Here is a 27421-nt window from a genome sequence, read left to right as displayed (position 1 = left end):
AATGCTGGAGTGACTCACCTTTGTGGTTGGTTTTAACAGAAAGGGGGCATAGTGCTTTTCAGCAAAGGAAGAAAGGGACCATTTAGTGCATGGTGGTTCAATGCAGTTAAAAGTGGAGTCTGAGAACTGGGAGACCAGGTCTCGGGTAGAGCTGGTGCTCTCTGGGCTCTGACAGTTGAGGTTCTCTGGGGCAGTGCTGTTGCTGCTGGTGCTGTTTGTATTGTTGTTGGTTGTGGTGGTGACGGGTTGAATGGAAACCTCGGAGCGGGGCTCTGCAGTGGTGTAGTAGGCCTGGGTGCGTGGGTCGTACTCAGTGCGGAGCTGGACAGTGGACTGCATGGTGATCTGGGTCTCGTGTGCGAAGCTGTGGCTGCTGTAGGCAGGCGGGGGACTGTAGTGATTGGCATCACTGTTATCTGTGTAGGCCTGGGGTTCAATCTGAATCACCCTGTTTGCACAAGGGCTGGGGGGGAAAAAAAATCAAAAATCACATATTATAGACCAGGTAAAGATCACTCTGTTTAGCCTTAAGCACCTCACATTTGACCATGTGTTTTATTGCTAAATATTAGTAATGATCTCAATTGAAACCCTTGTGTAAAAAACATTTCTTAAAAGGAAATTTGGGGCAATGTTCAATGTTTTTTATAGCAAAAGTGTAAATTAAAGTGTATTTTTTTTTTTAACAAAATGAAAAATAAATAAAACAGCCTAACTGTGCTGTATAAAATAACTTAACATAATTACCTGATGTGTTCACTTCTAGCTTTGTTTCTCTATCAGGTGTATTTCTCATTTTGAGCAAAAAAATTACAACTTGGAATGGTTAGCTTTGAAAATTGCCCCCCTTTGCATTAAATAAGTGTAGTTACTTGAATGCCCCTCACAGTGTGGAAAAAATGAAGCAATCAGCCCCCATGCTGCCAATGAGATACTAATCTTCAAAAGTCAAAGAAATTCTTGTTTACTAAATACTGGTTACAAATGGGGCAGCCTAAAGCGATAGACTAAACCCCCCACAAACAGGAATGCATGTTAAAATTAATTTATATACAATTTGTTACATAGAAACAGTGTAATGACGACAGTCTTTTTTAGTGAATTAAGTTTAATTTCCTGCAAATTACAGTAAAAATGACTTTGTTGAGGAAATATTTGCCTTAAGCGTGCTTTGGATACCCCCCCCCCCCCTTTTTTTTTTTAAATAAAGGAAAAAATGTGAGGCAACGTGCACAGGAAGCGAGGGGAGGCCTCTGTGCTTGGCTCCAGCAGGATACCTTCACAATGCAATTTTCTAATTGAAACACAAATGAAACTAAAGAGGGGCCTGCATCCACAGCAGCCTTGTAATTAACTGTAAACTACGTTACTCTGCTGGGTATTAATAATCTGCTCGTATTAAAGTTTTCCAAAGCAGGCTACTGCTATGAGCAAGGATGTACTTGTGAATGGGACGGAGTGAATTTTGATACAAAGTGTAGGTAACCAACACTGGGAACCAAACATTTGAAAAGGTGTAGCTTTTTAAAAAGTGTATATTCCAGTTACATGAGGTTTTTTTTTTTTCCCTCAATGCTTTCAAGTTAACATTTTCTATCACAGATCAGAGTACATGGCTATAAAACTGCAGGGGACAAACAATGACCAAAAACACAGGTCATCTTACCTTATGAAACAGCAGAAAATGTCAAGCCTCCTGTCCTCCCGTCGGTAAAGGTCCATGCTGAGAATAGCCGGGAAGATGAGTAGAACCATAGCAAAGTTGAACACCACTACAACAGCGGCCTGGGGAAAACAAACAGAATCTCTGTGTGACATTCCATTCTGCAATCTGTGCACACAGGGCTTTGCGTTCAACTAATTAGGGACCTCAGCACTTGTACATGTTGAGGTTTTTTTTAGAACTTCAAACCTTTGATGTTGTGACTTCGGCTGCTTCGTTAAGAAAAAAAAAAAAAAAAGATATTTGCATACATAGTTTGAATTAACTTTGAAGTTGTCGGCTTGAATTGCAAAAGTGTAGAACTAATCCCTCTGGGGTAAGTCATATATCGTCTAATTAAAATAGGCTGAATGGGGAAGGGACATACACAGAGAAGCATTACCTGCAGTATAATAATAATAATAATAATAATAATAATAATAATAATAATAATAATAATAATCTGAATCTTGTAACATAACATAAATTTTTTCATTAATAAGTTTGAAACCCCCCATTATGAAATTAAATTAGTTTCTCTCAGACAGAGTAAAAAAAAAAAAAAAAAAAAAGGTTTAGACGGCAATTCTGTACAACGTAGGACAAATAAGCTGACAATTTTGCTCAGTTTGAAAAACGCATTTCCACAGGGTCCTGTATTTAACACAGTGTCCGGCAGGTGGGTGCTGGCAGCAGTCAAGTAAACTCACTTAATCCCAATCAGCAGTTCAGCCCTGAGTTACAGGCTCTGCTAAGACTCCTTCGAGAACAAAGACATTTTGTAAAAGTCACACTACTGTGAGCATTTTATTCCTTCATAATGACTTAATTCGCTTCAGCACTTCCACAGGAACAAAACAAATACACATTCCCCTAATCTTTTACAGATTATTAATTTTCTTAAGCAAAAAGAGCCAACAGTTAGCAGTTAAAAAAGACAGATTGCTTGTCTCTAGTATACCAAAGGGTTAAACCCCTCCAGGCTACTCGCACCACTTGCATACTTCATAATCTTCCCACATCGCTATTAAACGCTCTTCAAGGCTTCACCAGCTGCAAGCTATACTACATTTGCCAAAACCACAATGACTGGGACTGCCGATCTGTGTAGAAATCCGTCTTGACACCAACAATAAAACGGCAAAGAAAGAAAGCTCCAATTAAAGTAAGACTGTTATGAAACATTAAGAGGAATACATGAGATCACGAGAGGAATTGCCACAAGATAAAAGGAAGAAAAAAATATCACTGCAGGAAAAAAAACAAAAAAAAACATGGCTTTTCAAATTTTTCATCCCCCAGGCAATCGAGGGTTGTTTTCGTGGCACGTTAAAAGTGTTAATTAGTGTTGGCATATGAACATTAGTTAGAGAGGGGGAGAGAGAGAGAGAGAGAGAGAGAGAGAGAGAGAGAGAGAGAGAGAGAGAGAGAGAGAGAGAGAGAGAGAGAGAATGGCTTTCTGGAATTTGGGCCTTTTCTTGTTTTTAAAGGATAGCAACACTTTACATGTGGTTTCTTCTATAAAGATATTGCATGCTAAAGAAGAAAAAATTCCACTGTGGGAGGTCAGAATGGGTATGGCAAACCAGGCAAAAAAAAACTCTTCAGGATATCAAGGTTATTCACTTGTGACAAGAGGGGTACATTTTACGAGGAAAGATACAAAACCAAACAGGTCTTTAGCTGGTCTGTCACTACATGACTGGAGCCCTAACAGGTTTGAGCATGGAGAGACACATTTGAATAACAGAATTATTGTTTTTAAAAATAAAAGCTGTAGTTTTTAGGATAACAATGATTGAAGAGGGTTTGTGAAAAAAAAACTGCCTTACCCAGTGTACACTGAATTTAGACTACTGTATTCCAGACACATGGAAAAAAAAAAAAACGTTGTTTACTGTAGCTTTAAATTGAGGAGCTAGTTCAGATGTTTGTTTGGTCACAGATTCACATTTAATTAAAGGTAAAACAAAAATGATAGTATTGTGCATTTCTGTTTTATTTATTGCTAAAAAGTATATTTTACACAAGCAATATACAGTTAATAAAGCTCTATCAATACATCTCTGAAATCAATATGCTTAATCTCTAACGGAAAATCAGGAATGAAAGCATCTGAAAGAAAAAAAAAAAAAAAAGAAAAAGCCTTGTCTTGTACTCTTGATGCCTTTGCCACTCTAGTGAAAGATTTACAGGGCCAGTTTGTGTAATTATATTTCCCTCTATTAAACAATTATTGTAAAGAAATCAGTAATCTTGCTCCTTTCAGGATTTGCTGTTGTAAAAAGAATTAATGAAAGAAAGTCTGTACCGGAGGAGCTGTAGGAGAAGCCAGCAGAACTGGTAGGTTGGGGCCCTGCCCAAGGTAAAAGCTGCATCCTCCGGTCCTGCCAGACCACCCAGGCAGTGAGGGTGTACTGCATAGCCTAAAGGTGATGAACATATGATGAGGCCTGTCAGCTGCGTTTCCACCTTTCTCCTGTCAGCCTGCAGCAGCTCTCTGCCAGATACCTCACTTTGTTGTCTCTTATTTTGTGGTTGCTACTCCTTCTGCAGTTGCCAAAACTATTTTAATTATATATATATATATATATATATAAAAACTCCCACAGCTACAGTAGCTGCTGTTTACTTTCCTCCTCTTCACAGCCTCTCATTCTACAACTTACCAAGCAATCAAGACGGGGCTCCAGAAAGATAGGGACTGGATAGAGGGTAAAGGGGGCAATACTATTCAGTATTGTTCAGTAGAATGCAGCTATGCAAAGGATTTTCATACAATACAAACTTGTTTGTTCTGCTGAAAAGAAGATAAAAAAAAAAATAAAATAAAAAAAAAAAAAACACAACACACCCCAAAATCTAATGAGAGAACACTATTATCCAGAGCAACTACTGATCTGTATTATCAAAAACCTAAATTAGTGAAGCTAAAGCTAGCTGAACTGAATATGCAAGCAAATACTGTTCTGCTTACCCACTAGTTCCTATAATAAGGTAATCTTTCTCACATAGCCAGGGGTGTTCATGACTCTTCAGATCCTTTCATGGTTTTTAATGTTTCTGATTAATATGTACAATGTACATCTACCTAATTTAAGGAATTTTAAAAAGATCCCTATGGTTTTATGTAGTGCTCTTGGCACAAAAAAGCCATAAAGATGGGATAAATGCTCTTCATAGTACATCATTGTTATGTACAGTTTCTTAAAATTAAACAGTAATTAAGTTTAAATGAGTCCCACTTCATTTAAGCTACTTAAACAGGAGGTGTAATCACTGTTTAAGGCTCTTATATGCAACTTTTTTACTCAGAAACTGTACAATGATACTTTTTTTACGACAATAATGGTACCCCTAAATCAATTCTTTGGAATGAAGTTCACAAACAGTTTATACACTTTGGATCTTAAGATCTGCCACTGTAAATCACTAAAATAAGCCCCAGCGTCTTCTGAGATTAAATGTAGCCATTGCTACTGATATCCGTGAATCTCTACAATGTTTTCTCACTGATTTTTAGGGTTAGAGTGTAATAGAAAAAAAACAACAAAAAATGAATCGTTCAAAAAATGCAAACATGGAAAACTGAACAAGGATGAAAACACATGTAGCACTGTTTGTCAGCTGAGGCACAGCTAGCTGATCAGGGCTGATCTGACGAACAATTTCAGGAGTGGAAAACTATGTGAGGTATCTGGGTCAGAACAGCAGCCGTTCAGCAAAGAAGAAGCCTTCGACACGCAAGAATGAGAGCCTGCTTCGTGTTTGTAAAGCCTAATCAGGAAACCATTTATTCTCCTTCAGCAGCTGGATTACTTTACAGATACCGGGCCTCCATAGCCATGGACGCTCTGATAGCTATCTCCCACTGTCCCGGGGAGGGGAAGAGGTCAGAGCCAACTCCCTCTTCTATCTGCATCAGTCAGAGGCTCACAATCTTGATAAAAAGTGCAAAATAACAGAAAGCTGTTTCTAAAGAAAAGAAAAAGAAGAAAACTAAAAAGAAAAAAAGTGACTGCCACGTCGTTTTCAGTATTTAAACTGAATTTGCTGAATTAGGAAGCAAAGCGATTTGATCTTCCGGTAATGCAGGCTACGATTTGATACTCAAGGCACTGTTCTACACTGTTTTACTTCTTTAACAGCATTGTATTTTCTTTATAAAAATGTACTTTGCCAAAAATAAATAAATAAAATTTAACTAACTGTAAATAACTCGCAACTTAGAGCTTTGTCAATCGGCCACAGTGTGTTGGAATTATTAGTTTGCATCTAAAACTTGAATTTAAGTAATGAAATAGGTTCTGTGGAATAGCCAGTTGGACTAAATAGGGACCACATAAACTATGCAGAGAAGCTACTATCTGGTAGAACAGAGTTGTTAGTTGTTTTTTTTTTTTTTTTTTTGTGGCACACTGCCCGTATGGAACTGCAGATGATTCACTCCAAAGACAGTCCATCTCTATCCAACAGCAACAGAAACTATCAACGAGATGAAAATTAATAGCCTTTAATAGGCAACTGCCTAACCTTCAGGCTAGTAAGTAAAGTAAAAAACAAACAAGCCCAATAAATAAATAAATAAATAAAAACAGCCAACTGCTCCAACACGGGATCACTGCTACCCCCCCAAACCCCTTGCCTTAACTCCTTGGATTTGGAGGATGTGAATATGACAACCTTCACTTCCTCTGAGGAGGTCGGGAGTCAAGCAGCATGAAAAACAAGTAAAGGCACAGGTTACCAAAAGCAAATCGACTCTGCTGAAATAGTACAGTTTATCTGCAAAAGTTCCCAGGTCAGCTAACCCCATAAATTATCTTCATGTTAGACCGAGGCACTTGAGTCTCCAGCGAGTGAAATGAAAACGAGAAAGATCCTCCCTTGATCTCCTCCAATGCAAACAGTCACCACTAAGAGCCTGTCATACTTAAAGAAGAAATACCCATTCTGCAGGCTTCTCAGATTTAAATCTTTACAGGCATCAAGTATCGCTTTCATTTTATAGGCTTGTGTTGTTGGCAATGTTCCTTACAGAAGATTCATAGCTTTCCCAAACTAGACTGTAGTAAACAAATCTTTGCCATTCCTAGAAAAGTGTTGTCAATGCACGCATAGATAACATCAGATTTTGAAAGGACAGACGTGTGACTAACAGCTTAACCAGCTGTTCTACCAACAGCCTCTTCACAGGACATACACTTTAATGTTAAGCTTCACTGTGATATTCCAGAAGCCATCTTTCAGCATTTCCTCAGAGGGATGACAGAACATTGCAGGTTTGTGGGTAACAATGGTGGGATCCTGCTAAATTAACAATGAGAAAGAAACAATTGGATATATGCATGTGATGAGTCAAAGGGGTTTCGGTCTGCAATTCAGCCTCCCAACAGCAGAAGGCATCAAACCAACTCGGGACTTCCCTTACCAAGGTCTTGTGACCATGACAAAAGTCATCTTTTTGAGGGGCGGCACCTTGGTGAGGGGCGGAAGTACGAGTATGTAAATTCCTGCCACTGGAGTCAAGTGAAATTAAGGATACCTGTCAGTTTGGGATTGGTGATCCACTGATTACCGGGGCGGGGTTTGCATACTAAAGGGAACGTGCTACTGTGTTCGGGGTTGGTCCTAAGGAATAGAGGCGGGGGAAAAAAGGCTTGAGGGAAGTACGTGGGAGTTTGGACTGTGTCACGAACGGAGGCTTTACTAACTTGGCTCTTTTCTGTTTTTATTCCTTTTTGTTTTATTTTTGGATTTAAGCAGAACGCAAAGAGGACTAAGAGGCTTCCGTTCCTTTATTTTTGATTACTCCAGCACTCCCTCCCTCACATCCTTCTTTATTATTTTTCTTTTTTCCATGTAATATTAAATAAAATTTTAATTTTTACACGTAAATCACTGTCTGGAAAATCAATTTTTACTCACACGCCTCACAATGCAATTAAGAGCACATGCATCGGTATTAAATACAATACCAAGCTAGAGGTTCTCATTGAGATGGGTAGCAAGTTCCAATAAAGGAAGCTTGGTAAGGAAAGGCAGGTTTGCTCAGAGCACACTTTAGGGAGGCAGGGAGATGAACCGTCTACTGACCTTAATAGTTCTTGTTTGGTCTGACTGTGAAGACAAGAGTGCAGGAGCCTTGCCAGTAACATTTATGTAACCCTGTTTGAAACTCGAGAATGAGATGCTAACTTGACGAAGTTTGACAAACAAAAACTGAATGTGCACAGCCGTTTTTTTTAGTACAGTAGCTTCAATTAAGCATTATTTTCCTTAAGCTGTGCAGGACATTATAATATTGATTATTATCATTTTTTTTAAGGGGGTGATTATGTTCTAGCGCTGATCCTACAAGCTTTCACAAGCTCTCACACAAACCTAAATAATGATTCAAATCATTCCTTTATGTATGAACAAGGCATCTTATCAGTGGCTAGGATTACCACAATGAGCTAATAAAGGATACGTTTAGCAACATGCTCTCCTCCAACTTTACAATCATTTACTTCACAGTTTTAAGCATTCATGTAGTATTTTGACAGCTGACTTCTACAACACTGGTACTCATACTTGCCTGTTCAATTACAGGCAGCAGAAAAATTCTGAAAGGCGAATGTCCATCTCCTTTCAAGTAAGCATGTGCGGTAACATACCAAATTAACAACAGATGCAAAACATGCCGAGATAACCCCTTGTAATCACAGGGGTAGAATTACCTGAGCTAGCATAGCAATCTGCAACTGAAATCAGGCCCACTGGTAATACGTTTTTAAAGCAATCAGGCCGTTTCTTTCCCATAGTAACATATGCTTAACTGCATTTGCTCATCAATCAGAAAAAAAGTTCATGTCAGAATCGATAACAGAGTGGGACGAAACTAAAAAAAAACAGACCAAAGCATTTCTGCCACTTACCTGGAGGGAAAATGCCCGAAGAGCAGGAATAGGGATTAGGGCAGCCATGAAAAAAGCAGTCACATTGCTAATAGATGTAAGAGCCACACTAGCTCCAGTTCTCTTCAAACATTCTCCTGTTCGGTCCTATAGGGATAAAAACAGATTAATATTAGCATTTACAAGCCAAGTACTTGTGACAGCTTGAAGACATTGAGTGGAGTTCATCCTTTTAGTCTGCAGTGTTGAAACGGTTAAAGGGGCCCAGTCAAGCCCACTATACTTCAATTCCACATAGTCGCAATAACTGGAATATACCGAATTCTTTACAAAAAGGAAGACATTTAGTAAATAAGACGTTGAAAGGGGCGGCCTCAAAAGTCTTGATGGTTTTAAAAAAAAACTGCTTGTTTGATCAATTTACCTATTTATGTGTGGGGGTGGAGGGCAGCAGATTGCCTTCATCTTGGGTTACCATTCCAAGGAATTGGTTAAGGAGGCAAACTCACTTAATCTTACGCAGGTAAAAGATGAAATAAGAGACTCTCCCTGGATTAAATGAGTATGGAGCACGAAATCCACAGATAGGATTTGTGTTTAGTCATTAAGCTTTCTTGATCCCGCCCCCTTCCCCAGCCCTTTGTTTGTGTGGAAAAAACTTAATTATTTAAACAGCGCACCAAATTCTTGAGCAGTAACCATCAATTTAATTAGACCAAACTTATTAAAAGACATTGCAACTCATAATCCTTGTCGACATGACAGTTTTATTAAAAAATAACCAGCATCACTAATCATGAGGCTGTCCACTGAAAACCTTAACATATATATATATATATATATATATATATATATATATATATATATATATATATATATATATATATACACATACACATATATTCTATTATATATATATATATATATATATATATATATATATATATATATATATATATATACCACATATATATATATTATATATATATATATATATATATATATCATTATTATGTGTATAATCTATATATTATATATATGTTTGTATATAATACCGCATTTTGTTTTGTTTCCATCAGGGCTGGTAAACCTACACAATTATTTTCTTCACCTTTCAGGATAAACCACTTTCTATGTAATTTATCCTGGAAGCCAGGAAGACTGCATGACAAGACAAACTCAGAGACCCCCCCGCCTTTTCTTCTTGTTAAGAAAACTGCAATAAAACAAAGGACCACACAACAAGTTTCTACCTTTCTTCACAAACAGGAGGGATCATGTTTTTGCTACCAAAAGGAACTGCTTACTTCAACTGTTTACTGTTTTATTTCATACACATAAAGGCTACAGTAGGATAAGACAGTTAAACTGCTCGGCACTTGCTAACAAAAGCCGCTGTGGTAGGCCCAGTCTTGTGAAAACAAAGCAAGCGAATACATGTTGCTTGAATCCCACCCCCACCCCCTAAGCTGACAGACATTTTGCTATTCTGATCTGAAACCTCACATTTAGTGCAAGGAGTCAGTCAAAAGCAATGTGAAATAAAGAAAGAGTAGAGAGAGCAAATAAAGTCTAAAACAGCACTCCACTAAGTAATGTTAAACTGCACTGATCCAACTATTGAGAACTGTAATGCTGAACATTATCAGCTCTCTGAGAAAGAGGTCCATTTCCTTGCTCTTTATTAGCATCAGAACCTTTTTAATCCTCCCATTATCATTACACAGCTGAATGCTGTAGTTTCACACCCATTAGGTTCTCATGCAATATTTGTTGGACAGAGATATGCCTGGCTTTAGCAAAAGCCAACGTCTCTCACGTTTCTGTAGCATTAAAATAAAAATGAAAACAAAACAAAAAAAAGAGATAACAGAGGAAGTAAACAGTTACAGAAGCAAAAGGAAATGCTTTTAGTAACTTAAGTAACAAAGCTTGTAAAGTATGTTGCATGAGTAAAAAGACAGCTATTCCACTGAGGGAAGAGGTACTATTAACATTCCAAGAATGTGTTCCTTTTCTGCATCAGCTTCCAAACCAGAGAGGCCGGAGTGTGTTCTGAACGCAGCAGTGTGTTGGTGCACTGACCCTCTATAAGTGGAGGTCAGGAGTTAAAATCTCAATGCTGCCAATTCAGTCCAGGCTTGAGCTCACCTCCAGATAAAGAGAGATACTGGATCCCAATCATGCATAGCCTCAGTAGAGATGCCAGTGTCCCTCTCATCTGCAGGAAGACTTGCTCCTTTGTGCTCTCCAGCACTATTCACTTCTCCAAACATGTCGCTCTTAACGTAAATTAAAATATGAAAATCCATCTATTTATTTAGAGGTTTTGTGCAGGTCTCCACTGATCAATGAGAATGAAACAAAAAGGTGCTATGCAAATGAGAGCAGCTTGATTCAAAAGGGTACGACTGCAAAATATACTGAACATACTTTTTAACACTGTGAACTGTGTGCCTCAGCCTATGCCTCCAGTAAAACCTTGTGAACACGCTGAAGTCTTGCAGGCAGTTGTTTCACTGATTTTACATAGTGGACTATAATATCCCCTATGGGCAAATTGCCCCCAGAACAGTAAATGTACAGTATTGCAAGGGCAATTTTCCCATATTGGAAAATTGGGCCCAGTGTCACAAAGAACCTTCAATTACTCTGCCTTTACCTCGAAAGGAATTCTTTTATTCTGTCCCGTCTCACTAAATGCATGTGCCAAAAGGAAGACATCATCCACTCCAACTCCAAGAGCAAGAAATGGCAAAACCTACAGAAAGAAGCAAACAAAAAACACAAAGAATGTTTAGAAAGGACAAACTTCAAAACTGTTCCTTGGGTGTTTAATCTTTGTCTCACTACTGAAGTTTTTTTTTTTTTTTTTTTTAAACTCTCGGCAGAAGAAAGCAAAGTTTTTCAGTTCCAAGGAGCAGTAATCATTGATTTCGAAGCAGGTACATTCCCACGATATGATTATATAAGCATTAACAAGCAAAAAAGAATCGGCTTTTCATTCAAATGTAGTGTGGTTCAATTAATATAATAATGCACTGCAATGTTGTCATTTACACATTTAAAATATAATGTTCAAATCTGAGGATCACCCTTTGCCTGTCAAACTGGCTAGTACAACATTAGCCTGCACAATAGTGTCTGAAAAGATGGGGAGATTCCATTAACTCCATAAAATACAATAAAATACATAAAACAGAAAAAGCAGTAAAATTGACAAGCATTCCATCCTCTCAACAATGGATTAGTAATTCTTTACTACCTGAGTTGTTGCAGCATTAAATGAAATTCCAATCAAAGAACACAGGCCCAATCCTGCAGCCACTGACAATGCAACCAACAAGACTCCTGCCAGCCCCACAGCACCTTGGGACTTGGCACAGTCCCATCGTAGCATGGTTAAACAGGCATAGGCAAGCTGCAAGCAGAACAAAGAGAAAACAACTGAACAAAAAGGCAAAAACATCAGAACACACACCGCTCTAATGTTTTCTTCAAACGAAACTCATTCAAAACACATTTTTCCAGGTATTTCATGTCAACTGCCCATACTGCCAGATAAACAATTCTAACAAGGCAGATACATATTACTGAACTTTGCAGCTAATACACGTTGCATGCCGTGAACTTTACTTCCATGTTAAGGGCACACATGCTATGGAAGAAAAAAAATATATATATTTCTTAAAAACTTAACAAAAAAATGGAAATGCAAGATTTCTCACCATTAACAGGTAACCACTGGCCACTCGGATAACACTGACATCCGAGAATGACTTGAGGATGTCATCCAAAGTAGTAGTCGTGAACGTAAGCACCTTCTGAGTGGAGTTCAGTGCAACACTGTGTTGAACAGCCTGCAGGTAATAAAAATCACCTTCATAAAAGTATTATACATTGATGTTCAATTCAAATTGGGCGTTTCTTCATTATTTTGATGCAGCAAATTGCCAAACCCTATTATAGTGAACACCATAATATAACAAACATTTCTCCAGATCATATAGGGGGTTCATATATATTACACATACACAAAGATACAAAAATATATACAAAGATACAAATATATATATATATATATATATATATATATATATATATAATATCATTATATAATATATTATAAATTTTAGATGGCATATCTAGTACACTGTAAGTAAATCTGATTATCATTTGCTGCAGTGTGACGTAGATCTAAAATTTCTCTTTCTTTATTTAAACACACTAATGGTAGCGTTGTGGTTTCGGACACAAAGCATGTAGGTTACAAACAAAAGTTTGTGGTGAAAGGGAACTGTTTCCATATAATTTTATGGTTTGTGTGACCCTTTACCAAAACAAGGATAAAATCGTTTTTATATATATATATATATCTTTAGTGATGGCAAATTGATATATATATGATATGCGGGAATATATATAATGATATATATTCCACAGTTTATCTTTCGGGATGATCATCGTAACACTGTAGTATCTAGATATATTCCTATGTGATTTTGGTCGGTGTATGACTCTGTGTGAGTGGTTTGTTAACAAGCCCACGAATGGTAGAACGGTGCGTTTCGGACATTTGTCACGTGTCGACCCCCCCGCCCGTTGTTTAACCAAATAGATCATAGGGGGTGTGGTGGGGGGGGGGTCACCTTTTAAAAAAAATAGTAATAATAAATATTATTAACAAGAGACTAGCTTGGCAGACTGGAAGGTTTTAAATCAATGTTTACCAAAATCTAATTTTTTTGACAAACTTCCAGCCTCCTTGGATTTCATATTTGCTACAGTTATCTCTTTCTACGATAAGGCCAGGAATTCTCACTACAGACAAACATATTCTTCAGGGTTCTCCCTGACAGGTCAGAGGGAGCTCTACAGAGGTCAATGCCTTGAAAACAAAGACCAGATGATGTCACACAGACCCACTAATGGGACTGCTGCTGTGAGACAGATTCAATGCCTAGCTAATGTTTTTCAGGCACCTTTTTTCACTGAGTTAACCAACTGCTGACCATCACTGACCAACTACAGCTGCTCCGCTTTGCCTCAGCCTTATCCATCCCTGCACGCACTTTTGGTCAGGCCTGATAAAAGGAACCATAGAAAACTACACCAACAGCACCTATCAAATTAACGGACCCCTCAATGTCCAGATCGAAAAGCAAAATTGCTACACATAGGATTCCAAAAACACAAACAGTTCCCAGTCCTCTCTGCTTTTAAGCAGCAGGGCCTTCACAGAAAAAGCAGTTTTTTTATACCCCCTGAAATTTGCACGAGGAAGACGACACAAAAGCAGGCTTCATGCAGGAAGCCACATCTGGAGGCTAAATTGACCATTTGACGGACACATCCTTTCTATTACACATGCACAAAATATATTGCTTTCTAAACACTGCATTGAATTTTATTGCCAGCACTTAAAAAAAAAAAAAAAAAAAAAAGTAAGAAAATATAGGAATGACATTAGGGTTGTCTTCACTTCTGAGTGAGCTGACAGGACAAAATGTGGTCTCTGTATACATTCTAGGGTATAAGAATGTTTTGGTTGAAAGGGTTTCTTTAAGATCTCTTCCTATACCATCCCTTGAGCCCTGTAACCTACAGCTTGGGCCTCCAGGCATCCTAAACACAGAGACATTTTATAATCCAGTATAGTCAACTGAAATGTTGCACACAAATGGGTAGACAAATGGCTCGTGAATTTTGATATTTTCCCTGGTGCTGTGACCTTGTATCTGAGCACAATATATAGAGATGACTAAGCCAATTTTATCAGAGTCTCTGAAGTAACGCTATTGAGCTTTACCACTGGATCAGTGTTCAAAGTGTATAAGTGTTGATGCAATAAATTGTACCTCAACATATCTCCTTTGCCAAGCCTCCAGAATTGCAGCAGCTTTGTCCTCATTCCAGTTGATATGCGAAACATCATTATGACCCTTCAAATGTTCATACATCTGCTTGGGGGTCATTAACTGAAACATGGTCTGTAAAGCCTGGGCACTGAAAAAGAGACGAGGAGATGAAATAATATGTTTTTATATATCTATCTACCTGGTTAGCCATTCTCTGCACCAACATTGGCTGCAATATTGTCCATGCACACATTATTACAAAGCAGCTTCAATAGGAACAGCTGTTAGTCCAACACTACAGTGAAATCTTCCAATGATTACTGATGCACAATTAATGAATATTACCTGTTTGAACCAACATAAACAATCATTATTGAAAAATTCACCCAAGGGTTTATTAGTAGAATACCCATCTGAACAGATGACTTTAATCGTTACCTTAGAAGTCTTCCACTGCCGTTCTTTGTTGTACCCCCAACAACCAGCTCCTCCTGCCAGTGCATGTACTTCTTGGATAGGCCATGACAACCACCGCTCAGAATCTGGGAAACTTCAAGAGCCTGCAAGACAGAAAACAGGCAGCATCAAATCAACTTCACTGCCCGACAGTTGATGCAGGTAATAACAATAAATAATATAATGCTATTGACCTTTTTTTTTTTTTTTAAAGAATTACAGTAAGTCCCATTTATGCAGCAGATATATGTAAATATAAAGTAAAATGAATAAGAAACTAAGCAGACCAGTGCTTTTGTATGCAATGAATGCAGCACTCACTCCAGTGGCGTTCTTGTTTGGGGCTGTGACTGGACAGTCAGGGTCTGAAGGATTAAGGCAGGGACGGTCCATGTAGCCATGTCCAACCTCTGCTTTGTTCAGCATCATCTCCCAGCTCTCCACTCCGTGATGGAGGTTCTTCAGCTCCCCTAGGAATTCCAAAGGATCAAAGTTTGTCCACTGCAAATGTGGTTTACCTCTGTCAAAGGAATCAGGACCAAAATGATTAAAACACTTTTAATACCAAGCTCATACACCTTAGTATGTAGAACGTATGTGTAGAAATGTATACATGACACATCCCCAGACAGACGGTCATATACGTAACCCCCCCCCCATCCCACACACAGTCCCTGATAAAAGCTTGTATTCCAGATTAGTTCAGTTAATATCTTGCTGGGTGTGTCAGTACATATAGACAATGCTCGCTGGCTTAAGTCAGCCAATGCTGTTTTTGAGTAATGAGCAAAAATTCTACAGTATTTAACAATCATTTTAGACATTATACAAATAGTATGTCAGCAATTCACTTTATATTGATAGACATACAGTGTATATATATATATATATATATATATATATATATATATATATATATATATATATATATATATATATATATATATATACACACACACACAAGATACTGCGTGGCTATGTATGTGTCTATAATTGACTAGACGTGTATAAAGTTTGTCTGTACAGAGAGCATTTTCTCAGTAACATACAAAAAATGTATCATAGTCTCATGATTACAGGGACCCTGATTGACAAAATAATACTGTTTTGTTAGTTTTATCAACTCAAAATAATTTGACCTTACTATTGACTAATATGTACGAACCCCATGACTCCCTGACTGTCCCACCAGACAGGTTGGTTTGTCCCTCCGGTCCATCCGTGAGGGTGGGGGGGGGGGCTCCCCCCCGCCCCCCCCCTTTCTCTTTCCTTGATGCTGACAGATCAGAGAGGCTTTTGGCCGGCTTACTTTGTGGTTCAAACCACATTGTATCTGCTTAACCAGGCTTGAGTCATTATTCCAAGTCTTCCAACCAGAAAACCCCAAATCCCTACTTATCATCTAAAACTGTTGCCTGTACGATCGAAGATGGCCACTACAAATTACTGTTACAGAGGCATACAAACTCCTGTGAGGAAAAACAAAATAGCTCAAATCCTGACTTGTGCATAATTAACTCAAACGTGTGCATATGCCAGCAAGGGCAACAATGGACTCATTTGGGGGATGGCGGGAATTTGCATGCACAATGGAAAAATAAATCAGACCGATAAGACAGATTTACTGGGACAGTTTATTAAGAAAAGTGAAAGTTGGTAGTCATTCATCACATCACTACATTGTGAAAGGTTTTTTGGTTTTTTTTGGTGTGTTGCTCAAATGAAATACTATTAGAAAGATTTTTAGATTGTGAGCTACTGGCATATGACTGCTTTGATTTTGAGGATAGAAAATACTTTAATTTGATTTATATATAACACTTCTGCTTTTCTTTTACTCTAAGACCACCAGCAAAAAGGTAGGTACCAGTTACAACAGGCTGCAAACCTATGTCAGCAGTATATTACTAGATCCAATGATACAATCCTGTCAAGAGAAACTTTTTGAAATCAAATGTACTGTACGAAATGAAAGAAAAGGGTTAAAGGAAAAAAGAAAACAAAGAGCAAGTCTGGCTTTATTACTAGCAGCCTGCGCTTTCAGCCACAGCCTTGCTCCACAGTACAAAGCCCACCGAATGTCAATCATACAGTTTGCCAACCATTCTGAATGTGCTGTAAATAAAACTATTCAACTGGACACGATTAAGTGACATGGTTTCAGATCAATTTGTAAAAAGAAAAAAAAGGAAGCAAAAGGTTTTGCTGAAAACAAACCCAAGGTTTATTTTACATTCCTTCAGGTTTACAGTAAAAAAAAAAAAGACAACATGTATTTTAGGTTTCAGAAAAAACACTTTTTTTTTTTTTAAACTGAATTTTACTCACGGTAGATAGGCAATTCCAGACTGTAATTTAGCACCTTCCCAGAAGCAGTCTAACGGTGTGATTATTAAACAAGGATACAGATTTTCAATAATCTAAGGGGAAGTGGAGAACAAGTGAAGTTAGTTCAACCTGAGGTCTGCATTTTCACCTGCCTCAAATGCTTATCTTTCTAGAAAACAAACATTTAATGACGATACATACCAGCTCCATGTAACCAGCTTCAGTAATTAGTTCTCCTGATTTGTAGCACAGATGTTCCAATTTCCACTGCCTACAAAATAAAAAGAAATTAAAAAGCCATCAAAAAAACATCTATTGTTACAGCATTCTGTGCACTGGTTTCCATAGAATGTACAGTATAAGGTATCAAGATATAAAAAATGTTTGTATTTAAAATCAAAAGCATTGTTAATTCCATACATTATTACTGTTTATACAACGCTTAGGTTGTGTCAACCAATTACAGCAGACGTAGCTTAATCCATTACACTGCAACAGCATGTATAAACAAAGAAGAAGAAGAAGAAATCCAGCCTAACCTTTTATACATTAGAATACGTATACTGGTATACATGTAATTATATGCAATTTTACACCATCGCAACCTTTCCAACCAATCAGACTGCTCTGTTCCTAAAGGATGTCACAATACACTGCAGCTTTTGATTTGAGTAGTGTATGAAAGGGATCAAGTTTAAGCTTAAAAAAAAAGTCTAGATGTACTGAAGAAGTATATGAGAGTAAAAAAAATTTAAAAAGTGAAAGAGAGAAGAGTTTCAGGTATTTTCTTTTCAGAAAGTAATTGTGTATAAATCACAATGATTTGTTTTAAGTGCTGTGAACTCAGAGGTAAAGATTCCAAACACAGCACTTCCCACTTCCATTAACATAACCTGCCACCTTCAACCGTCAGCTTGTGTTTACTAATGTTGGCCAGTTGTTAATACTCTCTCAGCGACCAGGTACAGCTGCTACTTGATTATACCATCTACAATAGTTTATCAGTAGCTTTGATGTTTGAGAATGTTTGCAAAAAATAGGTGTGTTTTATATGGACTCCTCCCATATACAAGAACCAACAACACAGTAAATGAGGGCAAGACATTTATCAGGTTGTCTGCAAGACGTGTTATTTTTTATTAGCAGATGCCTTTCTCCACGGTGACTTAGAGACTTGTTCATGGCAACTATTCTATAAGGCTGCACCCTAGTTCTCTTACCTATTATACATGTAAACATGCACTCTGCTTGCTTGAATTGCAGAGTCCAGGTGCTGTCTCAGAGCTTCAGCTGTTAAGACATTAGCACCTTCTTCCTGAGGAGTCTGAATCATAAGCTGTGGATTGAACATGGCCTCTTCTCCTATCTTCTGCCGCGTGTACCTTAACTCCTGGTTCACCCTTCCTCCAACTGAAGAAGAAAAATTACATTGTTAAGGTCAATAACAGCAAATAGGGTTGTTTAAAAGATATGATCAGCATTAAGACTCTCCAAATTGTAATAATCGTCAGGGATAGAAACTATTAGAAGTTGTGCACCAAAGGTACCAAGCTTGTGTAGGTACTGAAATGGCCAGGTGCTAGGAATTTTAGCAACCAGATCCCTACTTTTCTGAATTTATTATATTGGTCTGTGATGAGTCAAAGGGATTTCGGTCTGTGATTCAGCCTCCCGACAGTAGATGGCATCAAACCAACTCGGGACTTCCCTTACCAAGATCTCGTGACCATGGCAAAAGTCATCTTTTGAGGGGCGGCACCTTGGTGAGGGGCGGAAGTACGAGTATGTAAATTCCAGCCACTGGAGTCAAGGGAAGGATAAGGACACTTGTCAGTTGGGGATTGGTGTTCCACTGACTACAGAGGCGGGACATTACATACTAAAGGGAACGTACTACTGTGTTCGGGGTTGGTCCGAAAGTAAAATAGGAGGAGTAACGGGTGGAGGGAGAGACTGGTTTGGTGCAGCGGGATTTTTAAAACAAAAAAACACTAACATTTCTTTTGTCTTTTTTGTTTATGTATGGGTCGCCACGAAGACAATTAAAGACGAGTCATCACGGTTTGTTTTGGATTTCACCCCTGCACTCCTTCCCTCACACCATTTTGTTTTCTTTTGTTATTTAATTATTTTGTTGTGTATAGAGAATAAAAATAAATTATTTTATTTCTGTACACATAAATTACTGTCTGGACATTCCATTTAATACACTCTCGTCTCACACGGTCATATAATTAATTAAGGGCAATTCTGAAACCAAGGAGTGCATGAATGACGAGAGGGACTACGTGATACAAGCAGTTGTCCCTTAATGATTACTGACAGATTAACCTACATTTAAAATGGCAAGTTAATAGTTTATGAATGTACAGTAGTCTCCACTTTCTATGTAACATTTCTCTGGGTAATACTTTTAATTAATGTAGTTAAAAATAGCAAATCTGTAATATGTACAGATGCATTCACTACAGTATATCCCCTTGTAAGTGTCATTCGTTTGGGTAATTGTAAATAAATTGATATTGTATTGCCACTACCTGCACTACAATCTGAGTAAAAAAGGTGTATTTTCCAGCAATGACAATGCAAATGATTTAATCTGTAATAGACTGCTAGGTAAGTCCAATGGTAACATTAGGACATCCCATTGTCTTTTTAAAAGAGGCTCTGTTAGAGGTCAATTCCAGCAACCATAAACGTAAAAGCAGACTCTTTCAGACAGTCATTGGACCACAATTAAAAAAAAAAAAAAAACACACACACATTCTGAGAAATAACAGGCACGTTTTCTCAGTGTTGGCTGTGCCAAAATGTAAAATAAATACATTTAAAAAATGGTCACTTGCGGATTCTGCGAAGTGTACCAACTGTTTCAATATAACAGGAACAAAAACATCCTGTAATCAATGTTTGGGATAGAATTATTTGTTTTTCAAGAGAAGATTTCATAAAACAAATCAACCTTATATCACTAGTAAAATTGTAAAGCCCAACGAGTCATACAGCATGTCTCATCTTCAACAGTGCAACATACATGCAATTCATAACACGCCATCAAATGAATGCACAATATATTCCTGGGAAATACTTCACATCTACCCATGCACTCCAGGGCTCACTCTCACTCCTTTTAAGACATATTTGAACAGTTTACACTACATCTTCTGCCTACTGCCTCAAAACTCTCTGTTTTATATATTCTACAGTTCTAACAAAGGTGCCTTAAATACTTTGCAGTCTGAATGAAGGTTTGATCTTGTTCAGAGCACAATATCTGATTAACTACTCCAAGCCAAACAACTCTGTTCCATTTTTCCCTTTACAGGATCACCAGAATCAAACACTAATTTGTATTAAACATCCCTCGAAGGCAAGATGAACCAACTACTTAACCAAATGTTAATAACACTAGTTTTTTATTTTCCCAAACAGACTCCTGTCAAAGTCGATTAAATGGACGAATGGCACTAGCTGATCACTACGACACCACCACGGTGTGAAATATTATACATTATACAACAGAGTCTGCATGTACGTTGAATATGATAACCTTATTTGATTCTAGCATGGTTATTTTGATAAAGTTTAAATGTTAGCCTGCTTATATATGTCGGATAGGCAATTAATACAGAACCGTTCAAAAAAACCACACTGGGCAATGTGATGTAACCCCTTTTTTTTTTTTTTTTTTTTTTTAAGTGTAATAGTAAATCCAGGCGATATTCGGAAGTAGTCTCAGAGACAGTTCGAGTTCAGCACTTACCCCTGGATTCTTTTCGGGCATCGGAAGCCAAACTGATTGACAGGCTCACAGCAACAACCACCTGATGCCAAAAATGCAGAGGGTACCAACGTGCTTTTTAACAGGCACCAGCCTGCAAAATTTAAATATGCTTAATCTAATTTAACAAATGGTTGAATATTTTTAGTAATCATGTTGGGAAATCATCATTCTTTTCTACCAAGACCACCCAAGCGCAGGAAAAAAAAAGGAACATTAAGGAAATTTACTTGATTTCTATTTTTTCTGGAACCACAAAATATTCACATCTGATCTTGCTTTACACATGCTTACAATATTCATCATTATTAGCAGCCCCAAGCTAACCAAACCTCAGATTTACATCATTTTTCAGCGGCCACTGACCATGGCTATTATTCCTAAAATACATTTGCATGTTACAGAACTACAATTTTTGAAACACAAAGTCAAGGTAGGTTTGTCAGCTGGCATGCCTTCAACAAAGCTGGATTAAATTCTAAAACTGACCTTTCCAAATCAGCAGACAGTTTGTGAATGGATTTCGAATCGTTTCACGATAACTAATTGCCTCAAATTAATTGTTACAGCATACTTTAGGGTGCCAATAATTCCAAATGAGACGAACCTGAAGAACCACTGAATTTTGAAAAATGACGGATTATTATTTATTTAAAATTCACACAGCAAGATACCGTAGACTTTTAGTTGTAACGACTTGTTTCCAAAAGCGTCTCCAGAAACATCAATCTGAACAAGTGGCTGTAACTGTAACAGTAATTACATGCATTGTACATTGTAGATACAAGCAGGAAAAACATCTGGAAGAAACAGTTGCAGCAGTTATCAGTAACAAGGACAAGTAACAGAGGATCTTTAAAGTCAACATTGGTTAACCATGTTAAAACCTATTAAAGATCTTTCCTTCAAGCTTACTCTGCGATAGTTTTCCTGCAAGGTTAAAAGGCACACTTTGAAGTCTTTTCAGCTGTACTCAGAGGGACTATTTAAACATTTCTCCACACAACCAAACATATCTTTAACAGAAAGGGGGGGGGGGGGGGGGGGATCGAAGGCATATTTAAAAGAAAGGCTTAACTGCAGACATTTCAGGGGCGGATTTATTATTTATTTGCATTCATTTTCCTGCCCCCCCCCAACAGGAATGGACAAAAACCCCCCCCCCCCCCCCCCCCCCCAAAAAGCTAATTGCCAGCTGGTGATAGTGACATCTGCTGCTGCTGAAGGAAGACTTGCTTTGATGCACTGCAGCACTGAAGCGTATCTGCTCTCCTTATCGGGCACAGCCAGGTCAGGTCAGCACTCCCCCAGCATTGAGCCACAGCCTGTCACAGCTCCCACCAGCACAATGCTTCTTACAGGACCACCAGCTCTCAGTCAGCAGTGGCACCAGGTCTGGCACTTCCGAGCCTCTAACAAAGGGCAACACTATAAAGCTTCAAACCATGACTTTTAAAAAGTTAACAGCAGATGGTAGAATAGATCCAACTTTTCACTTAAAAAAAGAAAAAAAAAAAAGTTAAAATGAACCAAATTCTTAAAAAAATAAATAAAATAAAAAAAATCTATTAAAATCAATTAAATTGAAACATCCTTGGATTTTTCAATACATAATCCCTGCACCCCAATAATGTATTAACACTTTATGGTGCTCCGTATATGGAAAACATTAATATACGTAAAAGTGAGGAAATAAGATGTAAGGAACAAACTTCAGTCTCTCAGTGCATTCAGGTTGTTGCATAACATTAACCCTAGTCCCCTTTTCTCAGATTCTGTGGGCTGACATCACCGCTAAACTCCGAGAACTATTCCCACCATTAAGCAGGGAAGTCTCTTCATTGGCTTTCCACTTGAGGCCGCATGGGGCAGAACACAATGGCCATTCCCCCTCCTCTCTAAACTCCACAGCAACCACCCCCTGCCCCCCACCTTTTTTTTTGCCAGCTTCTCTCAATATTCCCTTTGCCTGTATAGAACATCATGCTAGTCTGATTTATTTCCAACACTGCTCCTTCCCAGCATCTGTGCAGCGAAACACACATCACTGGGGGCCACTTTCATGATTTTGTTGCGATCAGGATTAGCTGGATTAGGATTCGATTCATAGGGACTCCCTGCGGCCTCAAGGAAGTTTCATCATGGGGTCAGTGTGGTGAATTACACTCCACTGACACCCTCAGCACTACCAACCCTAGCTGGCTATCACACACACATAACAACCACTCAGAGAGCAGGGATATCGGATGTAACAATTTGCCGGACTGAAGTGATTATAAATTTTGATTGATTTAACCAACAACAGTCTGAAATACAGTGTATCCATCTATTAAAGTATTCTTATTTTAAGAAAAGTAGGAAAACAACTACAATTATGGAAAATTCCATGGGGAAAAAAAAACAAATAAAAGCATAAAAGAAAAAAAAAAAGTATTGATTATCTCTAGTTAAAATCGAAGAAAAAAAAAAGTTGAGCAGTAAATGATCTTCACACAGTACTAGGAAAGCCATTCACCAAGATCCTTTAATGTCTTATTACTGAACACTGAATACTACTTCCAGTCAAAACCCTCAAATAAAATGAGTACTGTAGTTCACATGACTAATAATACTCATTAAATGGAACAATAAGTGTTTTCCAAAGAAATGTACTTTAAAACGCAAGCATACATTTAATACAGAAATATGTACAAGTGTTTCTCTTGCACTGGACTGTGGCTGTTCAAAGCCTTATCTGTTATATTTATGCCTTTTTCTTCTGTTTAGCACGTTTACCAGAAATGGGAGGCAAGCAATGCAGGCTTTGACCTGCAGCTGTAACACAATACTTTCAAAAAGCCCCGTCGACCCCTGACATAAATTTTACACCGCAGCTGGCATTTACACCCTTAACATTAACATATGTATAGCCTGTTCTGTGCTAATTATGCTAATCACCTGTCTCACTCTACACTGCGAAAAACAGCTGCATTTAGCAGTCCAGTGCCTACCAATACAGCTTACTGTGTGGCTGAAATGTACATTCAGATGGCTCTGAAAAGGCAAGGTTTTTCCGCGTTGCTGGCTTCATTCAAGTACCTGAAAAATGTATTCAAGTCAACTGGTTTCGGCCCTCTACAAAAAAAAGTGATGAGAAAAAAGCGAGTGTGTTCCTGCCCTAACATTCTAAGTCTTCTTGCAAGCAAAATGATAAATCAATTGGTGTAGGAAACAAAAAAAGTCATGTGAAACAGTTGCTTTCTTTCAAGAAATGTCCTTACAGCCCACTACCACTACCAGCGCACCTCCATCCCCAGGAAACAGCAGCTAAATATTCAACCCTAAAGCCATTTTTGTCAATTTTTTCTATTGCGTGTACTGCAACAAAACAATTCTGTTTCGAATCTTTTAAGTTCAGTTTGAACAAAAATTGCAAAAAGAGTCACGGCATTTTGGTGGGAATTAGTTCAAATAAATGTATAATGAACAAAAAAAAAAAATGTAAATACATAAACTAAAGCACCTCAAAACATTACCTGTTTGCAGTGGGTTTAAATCATTTTGCACATTTACTTTTTTTTTTTTAAATTGAAGCAACTGGGACATTAACAGTATCCAATTAGGATGCCATCTATGGGTATTCCACATGCAAGACTGTTCACAGGACAAAGTTTTTCTACTCTTGTTTTCCGTAAATTACTAATCTGTCAAAATATTACACTCTTCCTTGGGGGACTGGTCTGGCTTTGTTTTACCTACCACCAGATCAGACAATCTATTGATCCTAATTAAGCAAAAAATGTCAGAATATTTTTTTACCACTTACTGACCATGCAACCAATCTACTAGAAAAGAAAGTTTCACAGATATTTTCTGATGCAGTTTTATAAATACAGGATTGATTTTATTTATCTAAACAATAGAGGACCTAAATATTGCCATCCTTTGGCCTTTACCCTTGCTGGTCCCCCAAGCAGGGGGACAATTCCCAGACAGTTTACCACTATCTCCAGAATACCTTTATAGGCTACTGTAATCTGCTTCAAAACGTTTCAATTCATTCAGGGGGAGATGGGGGTGCGATTGGTGTCAGCAATCGTCATTGTCCATTTATTGCGACATTGCAAGAGAATATTTAATATCTGAATTAATTGTAACATGCAATGCACCAAATTTGCAGCAGAGCAGATTACAACATTTGTGATACAGATGCATCCACAGATCTAATAATTTCAATGCAACTCAGTGGATACCTTCACTGTAACAAGTTGGACATGTTTTCTAGAAACTAATGAAGGCATGTCAGTAAACATATGCCCACATATTAATATTCAGCGTGGGAAACAATTACCACACCACAAGCTATTTCTCAGCATGTGCAGGAAAAAAATAAAACTGACAATGGTACATATTAAAGTAAAGCAAAATGAAACATTTTTTAAAAAGCTTTACATGTCATTTAAAACAGTCAGACAACCACATCCAAGCTACATCTTGCTTTAAGTATCTCAATTTCAGCTGCTATTGCCTGCCAGTTCAGAGTATTAATTCATCTGTACTCTCCCAGCTCCAAAAACCTGGCTCTGTAGCCAAAACACAAATAACACTACAACTACTGTGCTCACTGCAGAGCATAGTTTTTTTTTTTTTTTTTTTTTTTTTATATATGGGGATGGACCACCCTGCTCTCATGGCAAAGAGTACTGTTTACATTGCAATACTTGACTGTGTAATACATCTGGCATTTTTGGGCAGGATTCCTGAGCCAGGGGCCAGAAGCCCTTAAGCAACGATTTAAAAAAGAATAAAAATGAAAATAAATAAATAAATAAAATCAGTCCTTTACTTGAGGTTTTCTTACTTTCTTGTGTATTTGTTTATTTTGTAATAACCTTGACTCCCAACTACACACACGCTCCCTGAACTCTATAAACAGAATAGGCAGACAGCTTCCCTTTACTTCTGCTTTTTAAGGATGAATCCAAGGAGTGGACAGACTTACAATAAATCCAGAAAGTACTGCTCAAATAACCTCCAACCAGCCTAAATGAATCTTAACGATACATCTGACTTAAAACACTGACAGTTAATCAACATTTAACAAGTAAACGTGAATGGTAAGTCAGGCAAAAGGCACCAAGTGAACGATAGACCTAGTACCCCAGCCAGTCAAACTTCTAAAGAGCATTCCAAAAACACGGTCCTGCATTTCAATATCTTGATAATTTCATTGTGGCACTCCCCTGAACTGAATAGCAGCCTACAGGCAGGTAAATGTCTATCCGAAATGATTAATTCAAATCTACGCTGGTATTTCTTACATTCCCAACTGCGTTTGTATTACCAGATAGTCCGCAGGCCAGTCCCCTTCCAAAGATTTAAACCCTACAATCAAAGAATCTCCTTTATGTAAACTGCAATAACAATTAGTAGGAACAAAATAATCAGAAAAGAAACCCAACAGAATCACAGGTAACAATTCTGAAGCAACTGGAAAAGTGAGCCCTGTTATAGTTATATTGCAAAGTTTTAAAAATGAACAGGAAACTTCTCAAACTTCTTCTAGCGGCTTCTACAATATAGATTTCTATATAGGCAATTATTTTGAGTACCACCCCCCCCCCCCCCCGCCCCTCCTCTAGTGGACTTCCACAGGAAATGAGCCAGTTACTTCCACTGATCCTAATTAAGTCAGGAGAATAAATGGTTACTAATTTGATATTACTTGAAGCCAAGCTCAAACTAGCATTCTAGTGGACACAGCATCAGTAGGTCATTGACAGGTCAGCTTTGAAGGAAGAATCCAAATGAAATATAAACATATCATGGAAACCAGACAAATCTCCCATAGCTTTGTCCAGCCAGCACTAATCTATGCATCAGCTGTGCAGCATAATCTAAACACATGAATAAGTCTGTTCATACATCTGGAAGCTGTCATTTTTAGAACCTTCAGTCATAGAGAGATGCTGTATGTACAGTTCAAACATTTATAGCCATGTACAAGCTTTTAGCATGCGTTAGGGTCAAGGAGTTTAGGGGGGGAGAGTTTCTTTATTTTTAAAGGCAAAAGTTCAAGAACACATTAAAAGCATGTTTGTAAGGAAAGTATGAATGCTGTTTTTGTTTGAAATAATATGCTCTATTTTGTATACAAGCCATTCTTTATAATGTACATTCTCTTCTCATACATTATCTGGCACTTATCAGCACAACTTTGGATTTAGACTTGATTTTATAGCTCCTTAACGAAAGCAGAGGTGTCCTGCAATCATATGCAATTTTACACCAAAATACAATTCCTTGGTCTCCGTTTAGCACAGTGGTGTACAACTCTGTCCTGGAGGGCTGGTGTCCCTGCAGGTTTTTATTCCAAATGCACCCTAAAGTACTTTATTGGACCTTATTAGATGCTTAA

At 37.9% G+C, this 27421-nt stretch overlaps 1 protein-coding gene across 3 annotated transcripts in view; it reads right to left on the bottom strand.

Moving 5' to 3' along the window:
• LOC121303042 (protein patched homolog 1-like) overlaps positions 1-27421 on the bottom strand; it is a 62470-nt gene that overhangs the window by 26607 nt on the left and 8442 nt on the right. For all 3 annotated transcript variants that reach the window (XM_041233457.1, XM_041233441.1, XM_041233448.1), the window contains exons 3-14: positions 18464-18653; positions 17445-17514; positions 17244-17335; positions 15237-15435; positions 14898-15019; positions 14460-14607; positions 12330-12461; positions 11867-12022; positions 11264-11362; positions 8623-8748; positions 1667-1785; positions 19-463 (exon numbers count right to left, since the gene is read on the bottom strand). In XM_041233457.1, the coding sequence (XP_041089391.1) occupies positions 19-463; positions 1667-1785; positions 8623-8748; positions 11264-11362; positions 11867-12022; positions 12330-12461; positions 14460-14607; positions 14898-15019; positions 15237-15435; positions 17244-17335; positions 17445-17514; positions 18464-18653 (1898 nt within the window). The remainder of the gene's footprint in view (positions 1-18; positions 464-1666; positions 1786-8622; positions 8749-11263; positions 11363-11866; positions 12023-12329; positions 12462-14459; positions 14608-14897; positions 15020-15236; positions 15436-17243; positions 17336-17444; positions 17515-18463; positions 18654-27421) is intronic.

Source organism: Polyodon spathula, chromosome 2 (genome assembly GCF_017654505.1).
Source record: "Polyodon spathula isolate WHYD16114869_AA chromosome 2, ASM1765450v1, whole genome shotgun sequence".
Classification (NCBI taxonomy): Eukaryota; Metazoa; Chordata; class Actinopteri; order Acipenseriformes; family Polyodontidae; genus Polyodon; species Polyodon spathula.
Note: the sequence above shows the minus strand (reverse complement) of the source record. Positions and strands in the feature narration are given on the sequence as shown.